Below are 19,145 nucleotides of genomic sequence, written 5' to 3'. Positions count from 1 at the left end.
ATTTTTTCAAACATCGATTTATTTCTATAATTACAAATATTGACTGAGCTCGGTCAACATAGCGAGTACTTAACCAATGTCTATTGCATTTTAATTTTTATTAAAACAGTTTTATAAAACGTGAAATATAACGGCTAAAATTGAGTTTCCAACATTACTTTTTAAAAAGTGACGTCACACTATCTGACCCCCCCCCCCCTTTCCTTCATCACACATTGTCACAAAATTACCTGTGATTGTGACGTCATTTATGTAGCCCTTTGACTCCGCACAGCCCTTCGTAATACTAAGACAACACTAACTCTGGAAATATGAAGACGAATATCATTTAGATGCGGAAACAGACTGACGACTTCGACAGATAAAGATGTTCCTACAATGCAAATGTGGGATGGAACACTATCACACTATCTCGCTAGGTCCCCGCACAAAGCCAATATAAACAGTCTTTTCACATGTACAAAAATTACAATCTGGCAATAATTAATACTGAAATGACGTCATTAGTATCAGTGTTGTTTACATCTGTTTAATTTTAATATTTCGGAAATTTTCGTTTGTTGTGGCGATTTATGGCGGTTGTTTGATTACTTCCGCAAAGAGGCATTGTATGATTCATCTTCCTTCAGAAATTCAACTTTCAACATTTCATTACAAAAAAAGCCTACACGTTTTGATTTTGTAATCTCACCGATTTGTGCAATTAGACATAATGACCGAGGCAAGACAGGTAAGCTTATTTTCATTTAAATATAAACATGCTGTTGTACTGAACGATTACAAAACATCTCAGTTAGTTGGCATTTTACAGGCAAGTAAACAAAAAACATGGAAAAAAATAAACTTTCGCTTTTCAATAATTTTAATTTTTCAGCAGTCTTCTTAGAATTCGGCCTAGAGATCTAGATTTCTAGATCTAGATCTTAACAAGATCTAGATCTATTTCATATAGGCCTACAAGATATTAGTTATTAGATTACAGTTTGAATTTGCCTTGTTGTTTTATTCTATCTCCTAAAATCTAATTTTCGATGATTACTTATACCAGTGTCTGACAATATGTTCTTCCGGCCAATGATCTGCGTTGTACCGTGAAGTCTAAAAATAAAACGTCAACATAAACAAACTCACTTTGGCCTAAATAGGTCGCGCTAGGCACCGAGAGAACAGAGATGTGTAGTTTTTGTAACATAAATACTTTTTGCATAGTGATTATGAAAATAATAAGATTTGGAGAGGTGCCATAACAAAAAAAAAACTATCTCCCTTCATTATCATTAGTGCTAATTAATTAATTAGCTTAATTACAATATGTTAATTATGCTAATTACTTCGTTAATGCACTTGTGGGTTCGTTTATATTATAAGGTGTTTTTTTTTAAAGTTTTTTTTTGTCTTGAAAAGACTTCTTAAACTTAAATATTATCATGACCAAATTAATTAATTATGTTAATCCAGTGATTATTTACAATGGTCAACATTTAATTTTTATTCTGTACTTTGTGGGGGGGGGGGGAGGGGTAATTTTTATTCTGTACTTTGTGGGGGGGGGGGGGTTGGATACACACACCCCCCCCCCCCCCCCCCCCCCCCCCCCCCCCCACACCAAGCGTGGCCAGGTCTGAGATATTTGTAAACAGTATTATTTTTTAAACAGCCTACCACCCCTCCCCGACCCGAACATAATAGACAACGATCTATAATACTTTATAGAACATACATATATTTTACTAATTCCCCCCCCCCCCCTTCTACGTGGGACATAGGAATCGTCCATAAACATCGTCACATTTCAGAGACGGGGGGTGGGGGGGGGTCGCTATTTTTATTGTAAACTGTGGGGAGGAGGAGGTAAACTTCGTCAAAAAAGTGACATCTTTTAAACTTTCCATGACCACTGCGTGTATATTGATTATTAAATTCCAATCCCAATAAAATGTAACAAAAATCGTTTGACCGCGTAGATAATCGTGGTTATAAATATGTCCATGTATTTTCTTTTTTTGTATTAATAACATAAATCAGGCCTTTTTTGGTGCTTGAGAATCTTTACAAAGCAGTACAAGGTCAAGGCCATATGCAAATTTGCTTACGTCACTTTAAGTAGGTGAGAATAAAAAACGCACAGCACTCATCAAATTTTAAAAATAAATGCCCTCCTTTTCAAACATGTTTCTTGTTAAACGTATAGCCATACATAAAACAAAATGTGTTCACATTTTCTTAACCCTTACCCACTTTCATTTACAAATAATATTTTAAATAGGTTATCCTTATGTCAGGGCCAACTAATTAGGCATAGGCCCCAAACCAATAAAATATATTATTACTATTAACATCCCGGGCCGAATGTGTGTTACACCTAGAGCCCTAGACCTACACGTCTGAGCCTTCGAGGGTCATGTGGTGATAAAATTGCAGATCTAATTAATATTCATAAATGGCGTTGGAATAATTTTTTCTGCATGGATATGATGTCGTATTTTGTAAGTAGGATATTTTTTTTCTTTTTATTAATTATCTATTATCTATACCTCCATCAAAGCGTTTAATCAATAAATTCAGCCGCTAAGCCGCTTTTCATCGAAATACTAGATTTAGATGTCGGGTGTCCATCTAAACTTTTGAGACATCACGTGACCTCATTTTCCCGCCTTGACCACTTAGCCATCGATCGGTTACAGTTGAAAATAAATAACAGATCTACCAATATCCCCACGTTCTAGATAATGCAAATTTAAAACCCTGCAGGGACAGCCATTTAACACCCGTGTCTATAAAGTTAACGTTGCTTTGTCGCTTTACCGTACTTTACGTTAAGAAATTATATTTTGGCATTTAGCTGCGCGGGCTAGCCTAGATCCGTGCTTTGACCTAATTTGGAACACGTGCCGCGCAACTCTCTGCGGTGTGCTGTTGACAACTTTGTTTGCTTGCTTTACTACAATACGCAATAAAATATGATCAAAATAAATTTATTGTCTGTTTTCTTTGTATTATTTACATACTTTCGGCATCGGCCGATGAAACACGCACTTTATAAGCGTTTTGGTAGACTTGACAAAATATTAATGCACGAAAAGGCAAATATTTAACAATGATTGCTTTTTCGGACGGCAATATTTTGAGATTTTGTGGCGTCATCATTGAAAAAAACGACTATCTCCATTTTTAAAAAGGGTCATTTTTCCCTCATTTTGAAAAAACGCGTTGCGATTTGAACTATAAATTAAATTTAGGCTTCAAAACCGCAGTTTTGACACACCGCGCTGATGACGTCACGCCTTACCAAAACGCTTAGAAAGCGCGTATTTCATTGGCCGATGCCGGATGTAGTCAAATCCCGGAGACTGGTATAAGCAATTAACCCTAATTTTAAGTAGATCTAGGGCCTAATTTTATTTGGCCGATTCTAGTCGGAATAAGATACGCATGCGATACGCATGCGCACTGGAGAGAAACCACGACTTGCCTTAGCGGCGATGTTTTCGATGGTACTGCGCATGCGTGTGTTTACAACCGCAGAACCCTAATACCAACCCTAATCCTATCCTTAACCCTATCCCTAATCCTATCCCTAGCCCTAATCCTAACCCTAGCCCTAATCCTATCCCTAACCCTAGCCCTAATCCTATCCCTAACCCTATCCCTAATCCTACCCCTAACCCTCATTCTAGCCCTAACCCTAGCGATAGGTCACTGCGCATGCGCAGAACTATCTTTTGCCGAAAAATCTTATTCCGAGTAGACACTTTGATTTTATTTACTAATTTATTTTCTAAGCCATTCTTCTAAATCTAAGCTGCTGTAGGTAGGCAGTAGGCCTTACTCGCCTTACTCACTGAGCTTACACACTTGCTGGCTTACTAAGTCCTTAACTTAGGGCAAGGCCCACATTACTTGCTAGATCTAGTTGCTATAGGCCTACAATGTAGGCTACATACAAAGATGATCTGTCAGAAAAAAACAAAACACTCTTAGAGTTTAGAGTGAGACTGACAGACTGACAGGGCTACACCACACATATCTTAGTTAAAAGTAAAACTTAAAAGTTTTGTAGTAGACGCAGTGCCACAGTAGCTTTATGTTTAAACCAGTTTATGGAAATACTCATATACTGTATTAAAAGGTTGGGTAAGTCTTTTCTTCAAGTCTGCCAAAAACACCTTATCATTATGGCCTAATAATATTTCCACAATGACTAGACCTACTGCTACTCATTGCCCAATACTCAATATTATAACTGTTATAACTGATTACCATAACTAGTAGTTTGTCTTCTGGCTAACCTTCTGACACAAATAGGGTTGTACCTTCTTCTGACCAGTAGAGGGTAGTCTTCACTGCGATTCAGGAAAAATTGCTATTTCCACAAAATCATTATTTTAAGTCTAAAAAGATGTAAAATCTCAAAAGCTATGTATACTATATATCAAAGAATTTGCTACCTTTTGGTTGAAAAAAAAGGGATAGCATGGTCGAATGGTAGAGCATTTGGCTGAAAATCTTGAATTTAGATCTCTGTTTGAAATTATGACTGTACGACATCTCTGAATCCAGTTAACTCTGATGGGTACCTTACTTAAGTTGGGTAAAGTAAAGTAAAAGGTGGCTGGTCATAGTGTTGACAACACTATCCCTTATATGCTGAGGTCAAGAAACATGTACTCTACTTCATCTGCCTATTGGATTGCTAGGTCTATAGAGGAAGTTTACTTAGAAAATGTAACTAGTTTTTAAAGAATAAACTATAATGAAGTAAGACTGCATAGCTTTATTCAAACAGTTGAATAATTCAAAATCATGTTTGTTAGATATAAAAAAGTAGATATTATTTTAGCACTTTTAATTAAAAAACTGACTGTAATACAGGCACAGCAATCTATGTTTAACTTGTTAACATTCATAGCATGTTATTTATTATTTATAGTTTTGAGTAAATAAAAAACCTCTTTTTTCCCCCTAATTATTCATATATACTCATTTCACTATCACTTAAATTTGAAAGTTAATGGATTCATTGCAGACATAAATAAAAAAAAATTAGCAAAATGATTATAGGAAGCCATATAAAAAAAATTGGTTAGTGTGACTGTAATTTTATTGGTGTATACAAAAGAAGCTCATCTATTTCATTATAATCTTGCAATATAATATTGAGCAAGATTAATATTGTTTTCTTATTCATTCTAGTATTGACATGGTTAAAATCAAAACTGAAAAGCAGGCCCAACTACATTCTTTTTTGTTTGCTTAAATAACTAAACCTTTGTTTGAAAAAAGCGTAATGTTAAACATCAAGTTTAACAATTGCAATGTGGTAAATGTTAAGCAAATGAATCATGTAAAAAAATAAATTGGTTTTATTTTTTAATGAGTATTTCTTCCTGATGTTTTTAAAGTTCAGTGTGAAATATGTAGTCCACTCTTTGTGCAATCTAAATGAATTCAAAGGTCAGCTTTCTATTTGTTACATTAAGTTTTTCTGCTCATGATTTGCTCAGGCAACAGTGAGGGGAATTAATTTGTTGTCCATCTGTCTTTCCACAATGTTTAAATTTCAAATTTTACCATCAGAATAATAAAAAACACAACTTCGCTCCTAGAAACAGAACAACAGTGAGGTCATATATTAATGTACTGATTTGTTTCTTCATCTTGTTTTGAATGTTTGTTTTTAGAATACCATTTGATTGACTCTTAAAGTAATATAAGTTAAATCCTGGAGCTCTTGATTGTTTGATGGGGTATGTCTGTTATATCTGAGATGATGTAATACCTAAACTCAGGTCTGTTAAATATAAAAATTGCAAAACTGCAAGAGAGGATTCTATTCTGTTAATTTTTAAAAAGTTTAATTTGCACTTCTAGTTTACAAATGTTTCTAAAAAGAAAAACACAATTTGAATATATCCTGTAAAAATGTGATTATTCACTTCAAAGCTTAGCAACGTGATTTTCATAGCTCAGCTATGTGAATTTGCTGTTTCTATATTAGAACATGAATTGTTGAAATTCAATACAATAAACATAAAAAAATAATTGTAATACACTAGCTCGTGCTAAGTAAGAGATATATAAGGTTTAAAAATGCTTCTAAAGGGAAAATAAATGTGAATATATCGATGTGATGTGTCACACCTTATAAATGTGAGGGTCACACCTTACAAATGTGATAGTCACACCTTGTAAATGTGTTTGTCATAGCTCAGTGGTGTGAATGTCACAGTTTAGAGTAGAATAATTTGTTTTTTCATTAGCATATCAAAAGTCTGCTAATGAGTTGAATAAAGTTACAATAATTTAACATACGTTACAATACATCAGCTAACATAGAGAGAATACTGAGGCTGCAACCTGTGACAATCTTTAATAATTCTTTATGCTGTTGTGTAACAGTTACCAGGCTTATAATAACTAATGACATGTACATGGTTTTTTTTTTTTTTTTTTTTTTTTTTTTTACTGTTTTAGTACACTTTTTTAGCGTAAAAAAAGTAAAGGTACATTGCCGGATAAAGTAGAGTACACCTCTTTTATGTGATCTCGGGAAAATTGAATGTAATTTCTATTGTCAAGCTGCCTTTACAAAATTGCGTTATTGCAAGATGCGTAACTCTTGGTTCCCTAGGTTTTGAAAAAAATGCTTTGTTACCTCCCCTGTAAATTGCACCATTGAATCGTAGGAACTGTTCCTTTTAATTTGTTTGGTGGATCTCTTTTTTTTAAACTGTAAAATCGCTTTGTTTTGTTGAAATTATATAATTTTTGTGCTATATTATTCAGAAATGTATAGTTTATGTTTTGCTTTTCTCTAGTTTATCTAAAGTATAGTCACGATACTGTGTTATGTCCCCTCTCCCAGCTGTCCAGTAACTGGGTCGACTGGACAGCCATTATCCCAGCTTTGTCGCGCCCTTCCGGTAATCAAAAAGGAGATAACCAAGGGGAAATAACACGTTTCGCCCTGTCATTCGGGATTAGCTCCTTAGCCTGCGGTGTAAGATCCGCGGTGAAAAGAATATTAAAATTTTCCTTCACTTTTGTCTCATTTAGAATCTAGGATCTGGACTTATTTCGTATGTTCGGGATGCTCTCTCTTTCACAATGGCCGCTGTTATGCTTTGATCAGTGGTCACGAAGAAGATTTAACCGCGTCAATGGTAAAAATCTGCTTTCGTGTATCTGGTTGTCTTACGGTCTGTGTACTACTACATTCGACTGTACAACGTACTAGCCATGCTACGACGACACATTCTCCCAACGTATCATTGAACACACTAAAGGCTATAGTCTCAAAAAGCAATGTTTTGTTGACATAGTTGTTTATATTAGCTTATTAGTTAGTCAGTGCAATTATCTTTGTTACATTTTAGTAGACTGGAAATAAAGTAAACTAGTTTCTTTTGCAACATGGGTTAGCTTCGATAATCTTCTTACAGTGAGGGGTTTGATATTTGAGTCATTTTCTTTATAAATGGATATCAACACTTTGTATACACGGTGCTTGCCGATTAGCCGTACCCACACAATGTTGACTCTACAGTGCTGAATATGATAATTCCAGTTCTACGCCACTGTGTGTATGGCTAATCGACAAATGCCGTGTTATCGTTTGATCAGTTACCAGCGGCAGGATGGAACTCTCTCGTTTGTTAACAGTTCATACATAAACACGTGACCTGTCGGAGCAGGGGCTCTCACCCCGGGTAGCTGATGGTACCCCGCACATCCAGCGGTAGCCACGGTCTTATCTCGCTGTTGTAAACACGGCTAGCGGCTTTAGTACGAGATACGTTACAGGGGTCCCGTCATTCTTTAAAACAGATGGTCATAAATGTCAAACACCCCCGCGCCCCTAATTTATGTTCCCGTAGTATTATAATACACCCAGGGGCGTCACCGTTCCGTTCATATAATCTTCCTGAAACCTGACTACCCCCCCCCCCCCCCCTCCCCGTCAGCTGACCGAACCGGTTGATTGGTTTATCAGTGTTTGAAGACGCGCTCTTAATTAAACCCGAGCGTTCAGCAGCGGTTTAAATTGGTGCCTGTTGGAGTGCGTCAATTGCCTGCCGTCGGTGTGAAAGTTGTGTCACTAGGAGCGAATGTATGGCACCGGTGCTGACTCCAGCATCCCGGTGCTAAGTACCGGCACTTGCCTGCATTTCACGGGGTATTCACATCAAGTACTTCAAAGTACCAATTTAGGTACTTTACCGTGATTGTGACTTTGACTAGTTTTGGACTTTTTACAAACATTTTTTTAACGCACATGGAGAAGATTTTGCTGAGGAGGCGCCGGCGTAAGGCGGTAGGTTGATGAAACATTCTTATACATTTAATTCTGAACGATTTTTTTTCATGTTCGCAGGCTTAAAATATTTTTTATGGAAAGCGCTTGACTAACCCAATCACAAACCCTGACCCGAATCTTTTGCCCTGTTCCTAAAACCTAACAACTAACAGAAACAAAAATTTGTTTTGTTGCTCTGTAAGCGAGATTAGAACTAAAATTGAGACACTTTGCTGCACTTAGGCACTTTACAGCAATACACATATGTATGGCGTCCCAGAATATAAATAATACTTATACTGTAGAGTTTCTAATACTTAAGTATTGAAGATAGTATGCTGCAATGTTTGTTTTTTCTCTTCTGTATTGTCAGTACCTACAGTACTAAAGCCAGCTGTGTAAACGTAAATTCACATCAGCTCGCAACTTTCTGTCAGCTAGTCATTTCACTTTTTTTAAAAGTTCCATTTAAATGGTTTAAAATTGCCCACATTAAAAAAAATTGTAGATTAAGTGAATGTGTGTGTCAGGGATCCTTAAGGCGGTGAGTATTTGAGGGTTCTGCTCATCTTGCCCTGCTTAGTTTGACGTATTCGTTTTTAATTTTTAAATTTATAGCAGGACGTCTGTGCTAGTAGCCGAGTCTAGTTTTGTGCTAGTATTAGCGTCTAGTTTTGTGCTAGCATTAGCGTCTAGTTTTGTGCTAGCATTAGCGTCTAGTTGTGCTAGCATTAGCGTCTAGTTGTGCTAGCATTAGCGTCTAGTTGTGCTAGCATTAGCGTCTAGTTTTGTGCTAGCATTAGCGTCTAGTTGTGCTAGCATTAGCGTCTAGTTGTGCTAGCATTAGCGTCTAGTTGTGCTAGCATTAGCGTCTAGTTGTGCTAGCATTAGCGTCTAGTTTTGTGCTAGCATTAGCGTCTAGTTGTGCTAGCATTAGCGTCTAGTGGTGCTAGCATTAGCGTCTAGTTTTGTGCTAGCATTAGCGTCTAGTTTTGTGCTAGCATTAGCGTCTAGTTTTGTGCTAGCATTAGCGTCTAGTTTTGTGCTAGCATTAGCGTCTAGTTTTGTGCTAGCATTAGCGTCTAGTGGTGCTAGCATTAGCGTCTAGTTTTATGCTAGCATTAGCGTCTAGTTTTGTGCTAGCATTAGCGTCTAGTTTTGTGCTAGCATTAGCGTGTAGTTGTGCTAGCATTAGCGTCTAGTGGTGCTAGCATTAGCGTCTAGTTGTGCTAGCATTAGCGTCTAGTTTTGTGCTAGCATTAGCGTCTAGTTTTGTGCTAGCATTAGCGTCTAGTTTTGTGCCAGCATTAGCGTCTAGTTTTGTGCTATCATTAGCGTCTAGTTTTGTGCTAGCATTAGCGTCTAGTTTTGTGCTAGCATTAGCGTCTAGTTTTGTGCTAGCATTAGCGTCTAGTTTTGTGCTAAACATCCATCTTTCCGGTATTTAATTTAACAGTTTTTATTTGATTTGTACATTTTGTATTGAGAAGTATTATGGTGTATGAGGTCATCAGTATGTGTGGTGGTGTATGAGGTCACCAATATGTGTGGTGTATGAGGTCATCAGTATGTGTGGTGTATGAGGTCATCAGTATGTGTGGTGATGCGTAGTGTATGAGGTCACCAATATATGAGGTGGTGTATGAGGTCATCAGTATGTGTGGTGTATGAGGTCATCAGTATGGTGTATGAGGTCATCAGTATGGTCTATGAGGTCATCAGTATGTGTGGTGTATGAGGTCATCAGTATGTGTGGTGATGCGTAGTGTATGAGGTCACCAATATATGAGGTGGTATATGAGGTCATCAGTATGTGTGGTGTATGAGGTCATCAGTATGTGTGGTGTATGAGGTCATCAGTATGTGTGGTGTATGAGGTCATCAGTATGTGTGGTGTATGAGGTCATCAGTATGTGTGGTGTATGAGGTCATCAGTATGGTGTATGAGGTCACAAGTATGGTGTATGAGGTCACCAATATATGAGGTGGTGTAGGAGGTCATCAGTATGTGTGGTGTATGAGGTCACCAGTATGTGTGGTGTATGAGGTCACCAGTATGTGTGGTGTATGAGGTCACCAGTATGTGTGGTGTATGGAGTCATCAGTATGTGTGGTGTATGAGGTCATCAGTATGTGTGGTGTATGAGGTCATCAGTATGTGTGGTGTATGAGGTCATCAGTATGGTGTATGAGGTCACAAGTATGGTGTATGAGGTCACCAATATATGAGGTGGTGTAGGAGGTCATCAGTATGTGTGGTGTATGAGGTCACCAGTATGTGTGGTGTATGAGGTCACCAGTATGTGTGGTGTATGAGGTCACCAGTATGTGTGGTGTATGGAGTCATCAGTATGTGTGGTGTATGAGGTCATCAGTATGTGTGGTGTATGAGGTCATCAGTATGTGTGGTGCATGAGCTTATCAGTATTTGTGGTGTATGAGGTCATCAGTATGGTGTATGAGGTCACCAGTATGTGTGGTGTATGAGGTCATCAGTATGTGTAGTGTATGAGGTCACCAGTATGTGTGGTGAATGAGATCATCAGTATGTGTGGTGTATGAGGTCATCAGTATGTGTGGTGTATGAGGTCACCAATATATGAAGTGGTGTATGAGGTCACCAATATATGAAGTGGTGTATGAGGTCACCAATATATGAAGTGGTGTATGAGGTCACCAATATATGAAGTGGTGTATGAGGTCACCAGTATGATGTATGAGGTCATCACTATGTGTGGTGTATGAGGTCATCAGTATGTGTGGTGTATAAGGTCATCAGTATGTGTGGTGTATGAGGTCATCAGTATGTGTGGTGTATAAGGTCATCAGTATGTGTGGTTTTATGAGGTCACCAGTATGAGTGTTATATGAGGTCACCAGTATGAGTGTTATATAAGGTCATCAGTATGTGTGGTGTATGAGGTCATCAGTATGTGTGGTGTATGAGGTCATCAGTATGTGTGGTGTATGAGGTCATCAGTATGTGTGGTGATGTGTGGTGTATGAGGTCACCAATATATGAGGTGGTTTATGAGGTCACCAGTATGGTGTATGAGGTCACCAGTATGGTGTATGAGGTCACCAGTATGGTGTATGAGGTCACCAGTATGTGGTGCCGGCTACCAAATGTTGAGACAAGCGAAGGTTTGCGCCCTGTCAATCAGCCCAAGCCTGGCGAGCCTATCCATCCCTAACGAACAGGAAATAGCATTCGTCGGGAGCCCCGGCGCGTTTTTAATAAGCTTGAGACTTTAAAGGGAGCAGGGCTTGAAGTTAAACATTTCCCAGGGAGTCTCAAACGTCAGTAGGACTTTTCATGTCTCCTGACTCCACTCCAACATTGTCAAATTCAGGCCTTTCCCCAACCCGTGTTTGAGAACCTTTAGGAACGCTGAATCTGTTTTTATTTCGAAGTCGTCACACGAGCAACAGTACAGCCGTTATCAAAACCCATTTTTTGCGATATTCTATTATAGCCTTAAGTGTTACATGTTCCCAAATCTCAACTCATTCCACACTTTCTTCTACTACTACCTCAGATGTCCCCATATCTAAACTCAGTTCTCGCTATTTTTAAGTACTGCCTTAAATGATCCCTATCACAAACCACTCCACACTGTATATTAGTACTACCTTAGATGTTCCATGTTAAATCCTCGCCCGCAGTATATTCCAATACTGCCTTAGATGTCCCCATATCTCAACCCAGTCCACACTATATATTAGTACTACCTTAGATGACCCATATCTAAACTCAGTCCGCGCTATATTTAAGTACTGTCTTAGATGTTCCCTATCACAAGGCAGTCCACACAATATTCAAATACTACCTTAGATGTCCCCATATCTAAACCCAGCCCTCCCCTATATTCACGCCTCTTTAAACCTTCCTCTCTTCTTTCCTTCTCAACTTTGTTTACTTAAGTCATTAGAATCCAAACTTCCGTTTTTCGCTTCTAAATGTACTCTTTCTATCTACTGGTTTACACATAGCTAGTCGGGAGCAATTATCGCAAAGCCACCGTTGTTTGTTTAATTTTTAAACACGATTTTTTTAACGGTTTTAAAAAATGCAGTTGTTTACACGTTTGCTCTATTTTTAGATTGCACTTAATTTTGTTTTCAGCAAAAAAAAAAAAAAAAAAAAAAAAAAAAAAAAAAAAAAAAAAAGAAATTAGAAAAAATAAATAAATTCCACAGCATTTTTTCTCGAGAGATTTTCTAGACTAATTGTCTTCACACCTGATATGCTGCCGTTCAGGAATCCTGTTTTTTAATTAGTTTGTCAGTGCAGCAAATCTATTACACAACTTGATTTTTTTCCCTTTCTTTTAGTGCCAGTAGATAGCGTTTTATAGTGTAGTCGTCATTAAGTGCTAATTAAACTGTCCCCTGCGATATTTGTAATGGAATGTCTTTGTCTATTGTCCATCATGTCGAGATGACGTTTCTCTTTTCATCTTTTGGTGTATTTTCACTCGCCTGTAGTTTTAAAATAAAAAAACGTCTTTGATTGGCTACCGGCGTAGCATGTGACCCCCGTGAATACCGCTAGTTAGCCAAACATCTTGAGTGTTGGGACAGAGAGGCTAAGTGGCACGTACCCGTGTCTTCATGAGAGGGTCACGGGATTCAAAGAGTGGGATGGGGGTGGGGGCGAGATGTAAAATATAATCCTGTGACGAATTTCCTCTTTTTTTTTTTGAGGGACTTACACTGAAATAGTAAGTTGTTAGAATTGGTTAGTGTTGGGTGTAGAGTATAAAAGCAGCTGGGGATAGTATAGGCAACACAACAGGCACATACATGTACTCTACTTTATCTGCTCTTATTTGTGACTATTATACATTATTTTTTTACCGATTTCCGGTAGATCTAGCTCACAATATCAATTGACTTCAACAAGATGTTCAAGACTACAAGCACATACACACCATACACGCAGCAAATGCGTTACAAACATAGGCCTTTGTTCAAAACACATTTCAAAAATCAAGTTACAATTAATTTAAAAATTAGTCTTGTCTCTTACATTTTAAAATTTTTGTTCCATTCGTAATTTAGACATTCCTGTTTTAGTCATCATTGCGTACGCCTTTTTTTCTTTAAAAAAAAAGGAAATATTTTAAAAGTATAAATGAATGTACATAAAACAAAGTCATGGCTTAAGTATAAATGAATGTACATAAAACAAAGCCTAATGATATGGCTTAAGTATAAATGAATGTACATAAAACAAAGTCATGGCTTAAGTATAAATGAATGTACATAAAACAAAGCCTAATGATATGGCTTAAGTATAAATGAATGTACATAAAACAAAGCCTAATGATATGGCTTAAGTATAAATGAATGTACATAAAACAAAGCCTAATGATATGGCTTAAGTATAAATGAATGTACATAAAACTAAGTCATGGCTTAAGTATAAATGAATGTACATAAAACAAAGCCTAATGATATGGCTTAAGTATAAATGAATGTACATAAAACAAAGCCTAATGATATGGCTTAAGTATAAATGTACATAAAACTAAACCTAATGACATGGCTTAAGTATAAATGAATGCACATAAAACAGCCTAATGACTTGGCTTAAGACAATCAAAAACCCAACACCCCAAGACTTGTCTAATGAGACAGCACCCTCACAATGAACGTGCCGGTCTAATCACCAAGACATGGTGACCCATACCGTTAAGCCCAGCGATAAAAAAATAACAACTGCCGCCCACCCATCGCCCTCTGCTGGAACTATCGATTCTAAATAAACGTCACGTGAATCCTCGGTCACAGACACTGCAGCACTCACGTGACTATAGTCGGCCATCTTGAGGATAATTAATCGGGTTTTCTTTACTGGGTTTTTTCTTCCGTGTTTTCAATGATACTTTATATCTGTATGTTTTAAAAAAAAAATCGTTAAATTCCAGAAAGCGGGGGTGGGTTTGAGAGTAAGGGAAATTGAGGAGAGAGGGTGGGGAAGCAATAATGGTGGCAGGTTTTAATATTGCGAGGGGAAAAAGAGGAAGGGTGGTGGGAGGAAGGAAGGGAGAGAAATGCGTGGAGTTAAAGGGAGAGAAAGAGAGGGAGGAAGCATTGCTCAGACGTCGATTCACTCGGTGGTTTTTATCAACTGACGCACCACCGTCTGTCAGTGTGTGTGTGTGGGGCTGTTACTTTTTTAAATATCTACATGCTACATGTAGGATTATGTGATGTGTTTCCGTGACGGCGACGTCGTAAAGGGAGGCTATTAACTAGTTTAAATATAAGCCGATGGAGTAGTTTCCCTTGTGTTATTTCTGGTATTGGCTGAAGTGAGAGAAAGACATTAGTCTTGTTTGTGTAAATGGTGATAGATCTAGGCGGCATAGTTATTAGTGGTGTAGCTGTTTAGGACAATAGACACGGTCTTAAAGTGTACTGGTGTACTGCTTCTAGTGCAAGGAGTGTAGACTCATTCTATAATACAATATCGGATTATAGCGCTTGTGTTTGTTCAATATTTCTTAGACCTGTGTCAGATTCTCGTGTTTTTTTCTTCTTTTGATTAAAAAATTAGTTTGTTTTAGATATTAGATTTAGTATTGTGAAGGTGAGTTTAATAATTCATATGTATTCTAAAATCGTTGCTCTTTTTTTTTTTCGTTTTTGACCACCGTTTTCAATTCTTTTATAGCTTACGTATCCTTGTTATCAATTATATAATATATATATATATATACATACATATATATATATATATATATATATATATATATATATATATATATATATATATATATATATATATATGTGTGTGTGTGTTGAAATCGCTAACATAACACTTGTCATGATCCCAATCCTAATTGAATCCCGACATAAACCTAGACACTAGACTGTATAATCCTATGAACGAATGAACGAGAGCGTACAGATCTATCTTGTCTAGATCACACCATATGTATTTTCTTAACCCTTGCCGGTGTTACTTTATTACGTAAGTGCTAATGGACATTAAAGCCACCTTCGGCGAGCCAGGCCTAATAAACCATCACCTTTACATTCACACACGCCTTGGGTGATCATCGCGTGCTAAACGTTAATTACCAGCCATGATTTAGCATAGGTTTTTTATGTCCTTGTAGAGCGACATTGGCTTGCAAGATGAAAGTTTTTTTTTTGTAGTGAGTGTTGAAGGTGGTTAAAAGTGGTTTAAAGTGAAGAATTATATTTCGTCTTTGTTAATAATACAATATATCGGCCCGGAATTTTTAGCTTGTTGAGGAAAGATATATAAAACGTTGTATTCTAATTCCTTATCTACTATTTAGATCTAGACATCTTGAGTCTGTACTGTGCTTAAGGTTTCTTAGTACTCTTTCTTTCGGAGGTCGAATATGGTGATCGTATGGCTAATTTTAGAAGTTTGAGGAGTTATCGGCTAGAGTGCTATGCTGTAATTATAAGGCTGACATTACTTTAGGGTAATGATTAAGGTTTAGGTGTGGCATAAGTATGGAGTCCATTTGAGGAAATAGCGGAGAAGTCGTTTCGCCGTAGAGTTTTTAATTCTAGATATAAGATGGATTGGTTTAGATTTTTTTAGACAGTTGACCAGGAATAGATTGAGCTGATCAATAATACCGGCGTCTGTGTAGTTATATGCATGGAGGTCTATACGTCTTTATAATGTCTGTAGAATAGTTGAATACACTACAGCTCAAAAGTCTGTATGGTTATGGGTATAGGTGGTTGAATACACTACAAAAGTCGGGATGGTTATGGGTATAGGTGGTTGAATACACTACAAAAGTCGGGATGGTTATGGGTATAGGTGGTTAAATACACTACAAAAGTCGGGATGGTTATGGGTATAGGTGGTTGAATACACTACAGGTCCAATGTGTGGATGTTTATTGAGCATACTAATGCCCACAAATATGGATGGCTATGGGTATACGTGTGTCGAATACACTAATGCCCAAATATCGGGATGATAAGGGTAAATGGTGGTTAAATACACTAAAGCCTACTAGTATGGATGGCTGTGGGTACGGCACAAAAGTAGTTGTGGGTATAGGTGGTTGAGTGTGAATATAAGCTACGCCCCGCTAAAGCCCAGACGGTTATGAGCAGGTGTATGTGGAATGTGGTAAGCAAACATCAGTGAGCCGCCGTGTTTACTCTGTGATGAGCGGAATTTTAATAAGGGCGATCTGCCGGTGCTGGCCATTCTAGGACCCGTACCATGTCAACAGCTCGACACGCATGGGGTTCTGTGGCGATGTGTTTTAGTAGGAAGTTGTTCCAGCATGTGGTTCTGTGGCGATGTGTTTTAGGTAGGCTGTTGTTACAAGCATGGGGTTCTATGGAGTGGCGATGTGTTTTAGGTAGGCTGTTGTTATAAACATGTGGTTCTATGGAGTGGTGATGTGTTTTAGGTAGGCTGTTGTTACAAGTATGTGGTTCTCTGGCGTGGCGATGTGTTTTAGGTAGGTTGTTGTTATAAGCATGTGGTTCTCTGGCGTGGCGATGTGTTTTAGGTAGGCTGTTGTTATAAACATGGGATTCTGTGGAGTGGTGATGTGTTTTAGGTAGGATGTTGTTACAAACATGGGGTTCTGTGGCGATGTGTTTTAGGTAGGATGTTGTTACAAGCATGGGGTTCTGTGGAGTGGCGATGTGTTTTAGGTAGGCTGTTGTTACAAGCATGGGGTTCTGTGGAGTGGCGATGTGTTTTAGGTAGGCTGTTGTTACAAGTATGTGGTTCTGTGGAGTGGCGATGTGTTTTAGGTAGGCTGTTGTTACAAGCATGGGGTTCTGTGGTGATGTGTTTTAGGTAGGCTGTTGTTACAAACATGGGGTTCTGTGGTGATGTGTTTTAGGTAGGCTGTTGTTACAAGCATGGGGTTCTGTGGAGTGGCGATGTGTTTTAGTAGGATGTTGTTACAAACATGTGGTTCTGTGGGGTGGTGATGTGTTTTAGGTAGGATGTTGTTACAAACATGGGGTTCTGTGGGGTGGTGATGTGTTTTAGGTAGGCTGTTGTTACAAACATGTGGTTCTGTGGCGTGGCGATGTGTTTTAGGTAGGATGTTGTTACAAGCATGGGGTTCTGTGGCGATGTGTTTTAGGTAGGCTGTTGTTACAAACATGTGGTTCTGTGGCGTGGCGATGTGTTTTAGGTAGGCTGTTGTTACAAACATGTGGTTCTGTGGTGATGTGTTTTAGGTAGGCTGTTGTTACAAGCATGGGATTCTGTGGAGTGGCGATGTGTTTTAGTAGGATGTTGTTACAAACATGTGGTTCTGTGGAGTGGCGATGTGTTTTAGGTAGGTTGTTGTTACAAGCATGGGGTTCTGTGGCGATGTGTTTTAGGTAGGCTGTTGTTACAAACATGGGGCTCTGTGGTGATGTGTTTTAGGTAGGATGTTGTTACAAACATGGGGTTCTGTGGCGATGTGTTTTAGGTAGGATGTTGTTACAAGCATGGGGTTCTGTGGAGTGGCGATGTGTTTTAGGTAGGATGTTGTTACAAGCATGGGGTTCTGTGGTGATGTGTTTTAGGTAGGATGTTGTTACAAGCATGGGGTTCTGTGGAGTGGCGATGTGTTTTAGGTAGGATGTTGTTACAAGCATGGGGTTCTGTGGCGATGTGTTTTAGGTAGGATGTTGTTACAAGCATGTGGTTCTGTGGAGTGGGGAGTGTGTTGTCTACATTAGTGGTGGCTCCGTACCATGCCAACAGCTCGACACGCCGCTGTGTTTTAAGAAGCTGCTACAAGCTTGTGATTCTATAGAGTGGCGAGTGTGTTGTCTGCTTCAGTGATACTCAAACTTTAATTGGGTTCACCTTAAATAATGAAACACAAATGTTTATATTGCAATGTTTCTATGATTTGATAAGAACTTGAACCAACTTTTGTTTTATAAGTTGAGACACACAACTTCTCATAAACCAGACATTCTATTCCACCCGCTCTCAAAAAAAAAAATGTTGTGTTATTTCAAAAGTGCTTAAATGTTATTTTAAAAAAAATTGCGTAAAATGTTTTTGGACATCAAATATTCATTTAGAATGTCGGTGCGTGCATGACTCTACGGCCACCGTCACGCCCATTCTTCAACATTTCTGCTAGAAGAACTATTAGCGTGGCTGATTAAGAAATTAAAAAAAAGGTTAATTCTTTTAAAGCGGGGCTGGTAATTTTTGTTTTTCGCGAGACAAAGACTTTGGACTGCTCCAAAAATAGATCGGCTTTGTTTGGGGTGTTCTATTTTTGGTGGGTTTAAAACTATTCAATCATCTGTTTATGGTCTATGTGTGTCGCTCATTGAGTGTATCTGTTTTTTTTATGGAGGGAAGGAAAAAAAGTGAATAAAAATAAATGAAAATAAAACCAAATAGCCGTGTTCCTTTCTTATGGGACGGCGTGGCCTAGCGGTAGAGCGCTAGACTGCTAACCAGAAAGTCTCGATTAGAACGCCCCTTAGTCCACCCAGCTATGATGCCTATCTAACTCACGTTAGATAAGTAAAGGCGACTGAGCTTACCACACTATCCCTAGATATAACGTGGTTATAGAAACAGGTGAACTCTACTTCACCTGCCCTTAGACCTTCAGGCTAAAAAAGGGTACACTTTACTTACCCCGTTGCCTTGAGCGACGTAACAGTATGCCGTTGAACAAAAAAAAAAAAAACCCAGACACGCCCACCCTCGAGCAGACGACGGATGGGTAACGTGGCCCGTGTCGTCTGCCCGGCTCACGTCAGGCTGGTGTTCCACACTTGTCTGGTGCTTATTTATGATGGCACCGATAACTCAAACCTCGGCTGTCTGTTGACTGACACACCCCTGGCG

General features: G+C 38.3%; 1 protein-coding gene across 3 annotated transcripts in view; it reads left to right on the top strand.

The window, feature by feature from the left end:
• The first annotated feature begins 573 nt into the window (after positions 1 to 573).
• Positions 574 to 19,145, top strand: part of LOC131939811 (septin-2) — a 105,542-nt gene continuing 86,970 nt past the window's right edge. For 2 of the 3 annotated variants that reach the window (XM_059298336.1, XM_059298333.1), the window contains exon 1: positions 14,803 to 14,894. Coding sequence is in view for 1 of the 3 variants with exons in the window: in XM_059298338.1 (XP_059154321.1) it covers positions 713 to 730 (18 nt within the window). In the remaining 2 variants the exon portion in view is untranslated. Of the gene's footprint in view, positions 731 to 14,802; positions 14,895 to 19,145 lie in introns of those variants that run through there. The other variant, XM_059298338.1, reaches the window with a different exon arrangement.

This window comes from Physella acuta, unplaced genomic scaffold, assembly GCF_028476545.2.
Source record: "Physella acuta isolate Inbredline_101_S28 unplaced genomic scaffold, ASM2847654v3 ptg000296l, whole genome shotgun sequence".
NCBI lineage: Eukaryota > Metazoa > Mollusca > Gastropoda > Physidae > Physella > Physella acuta.
Note: the sequence above shows the minus strand (reverse complement) of the source record. Positions and strands in the feature narration are given on the sequence as shown.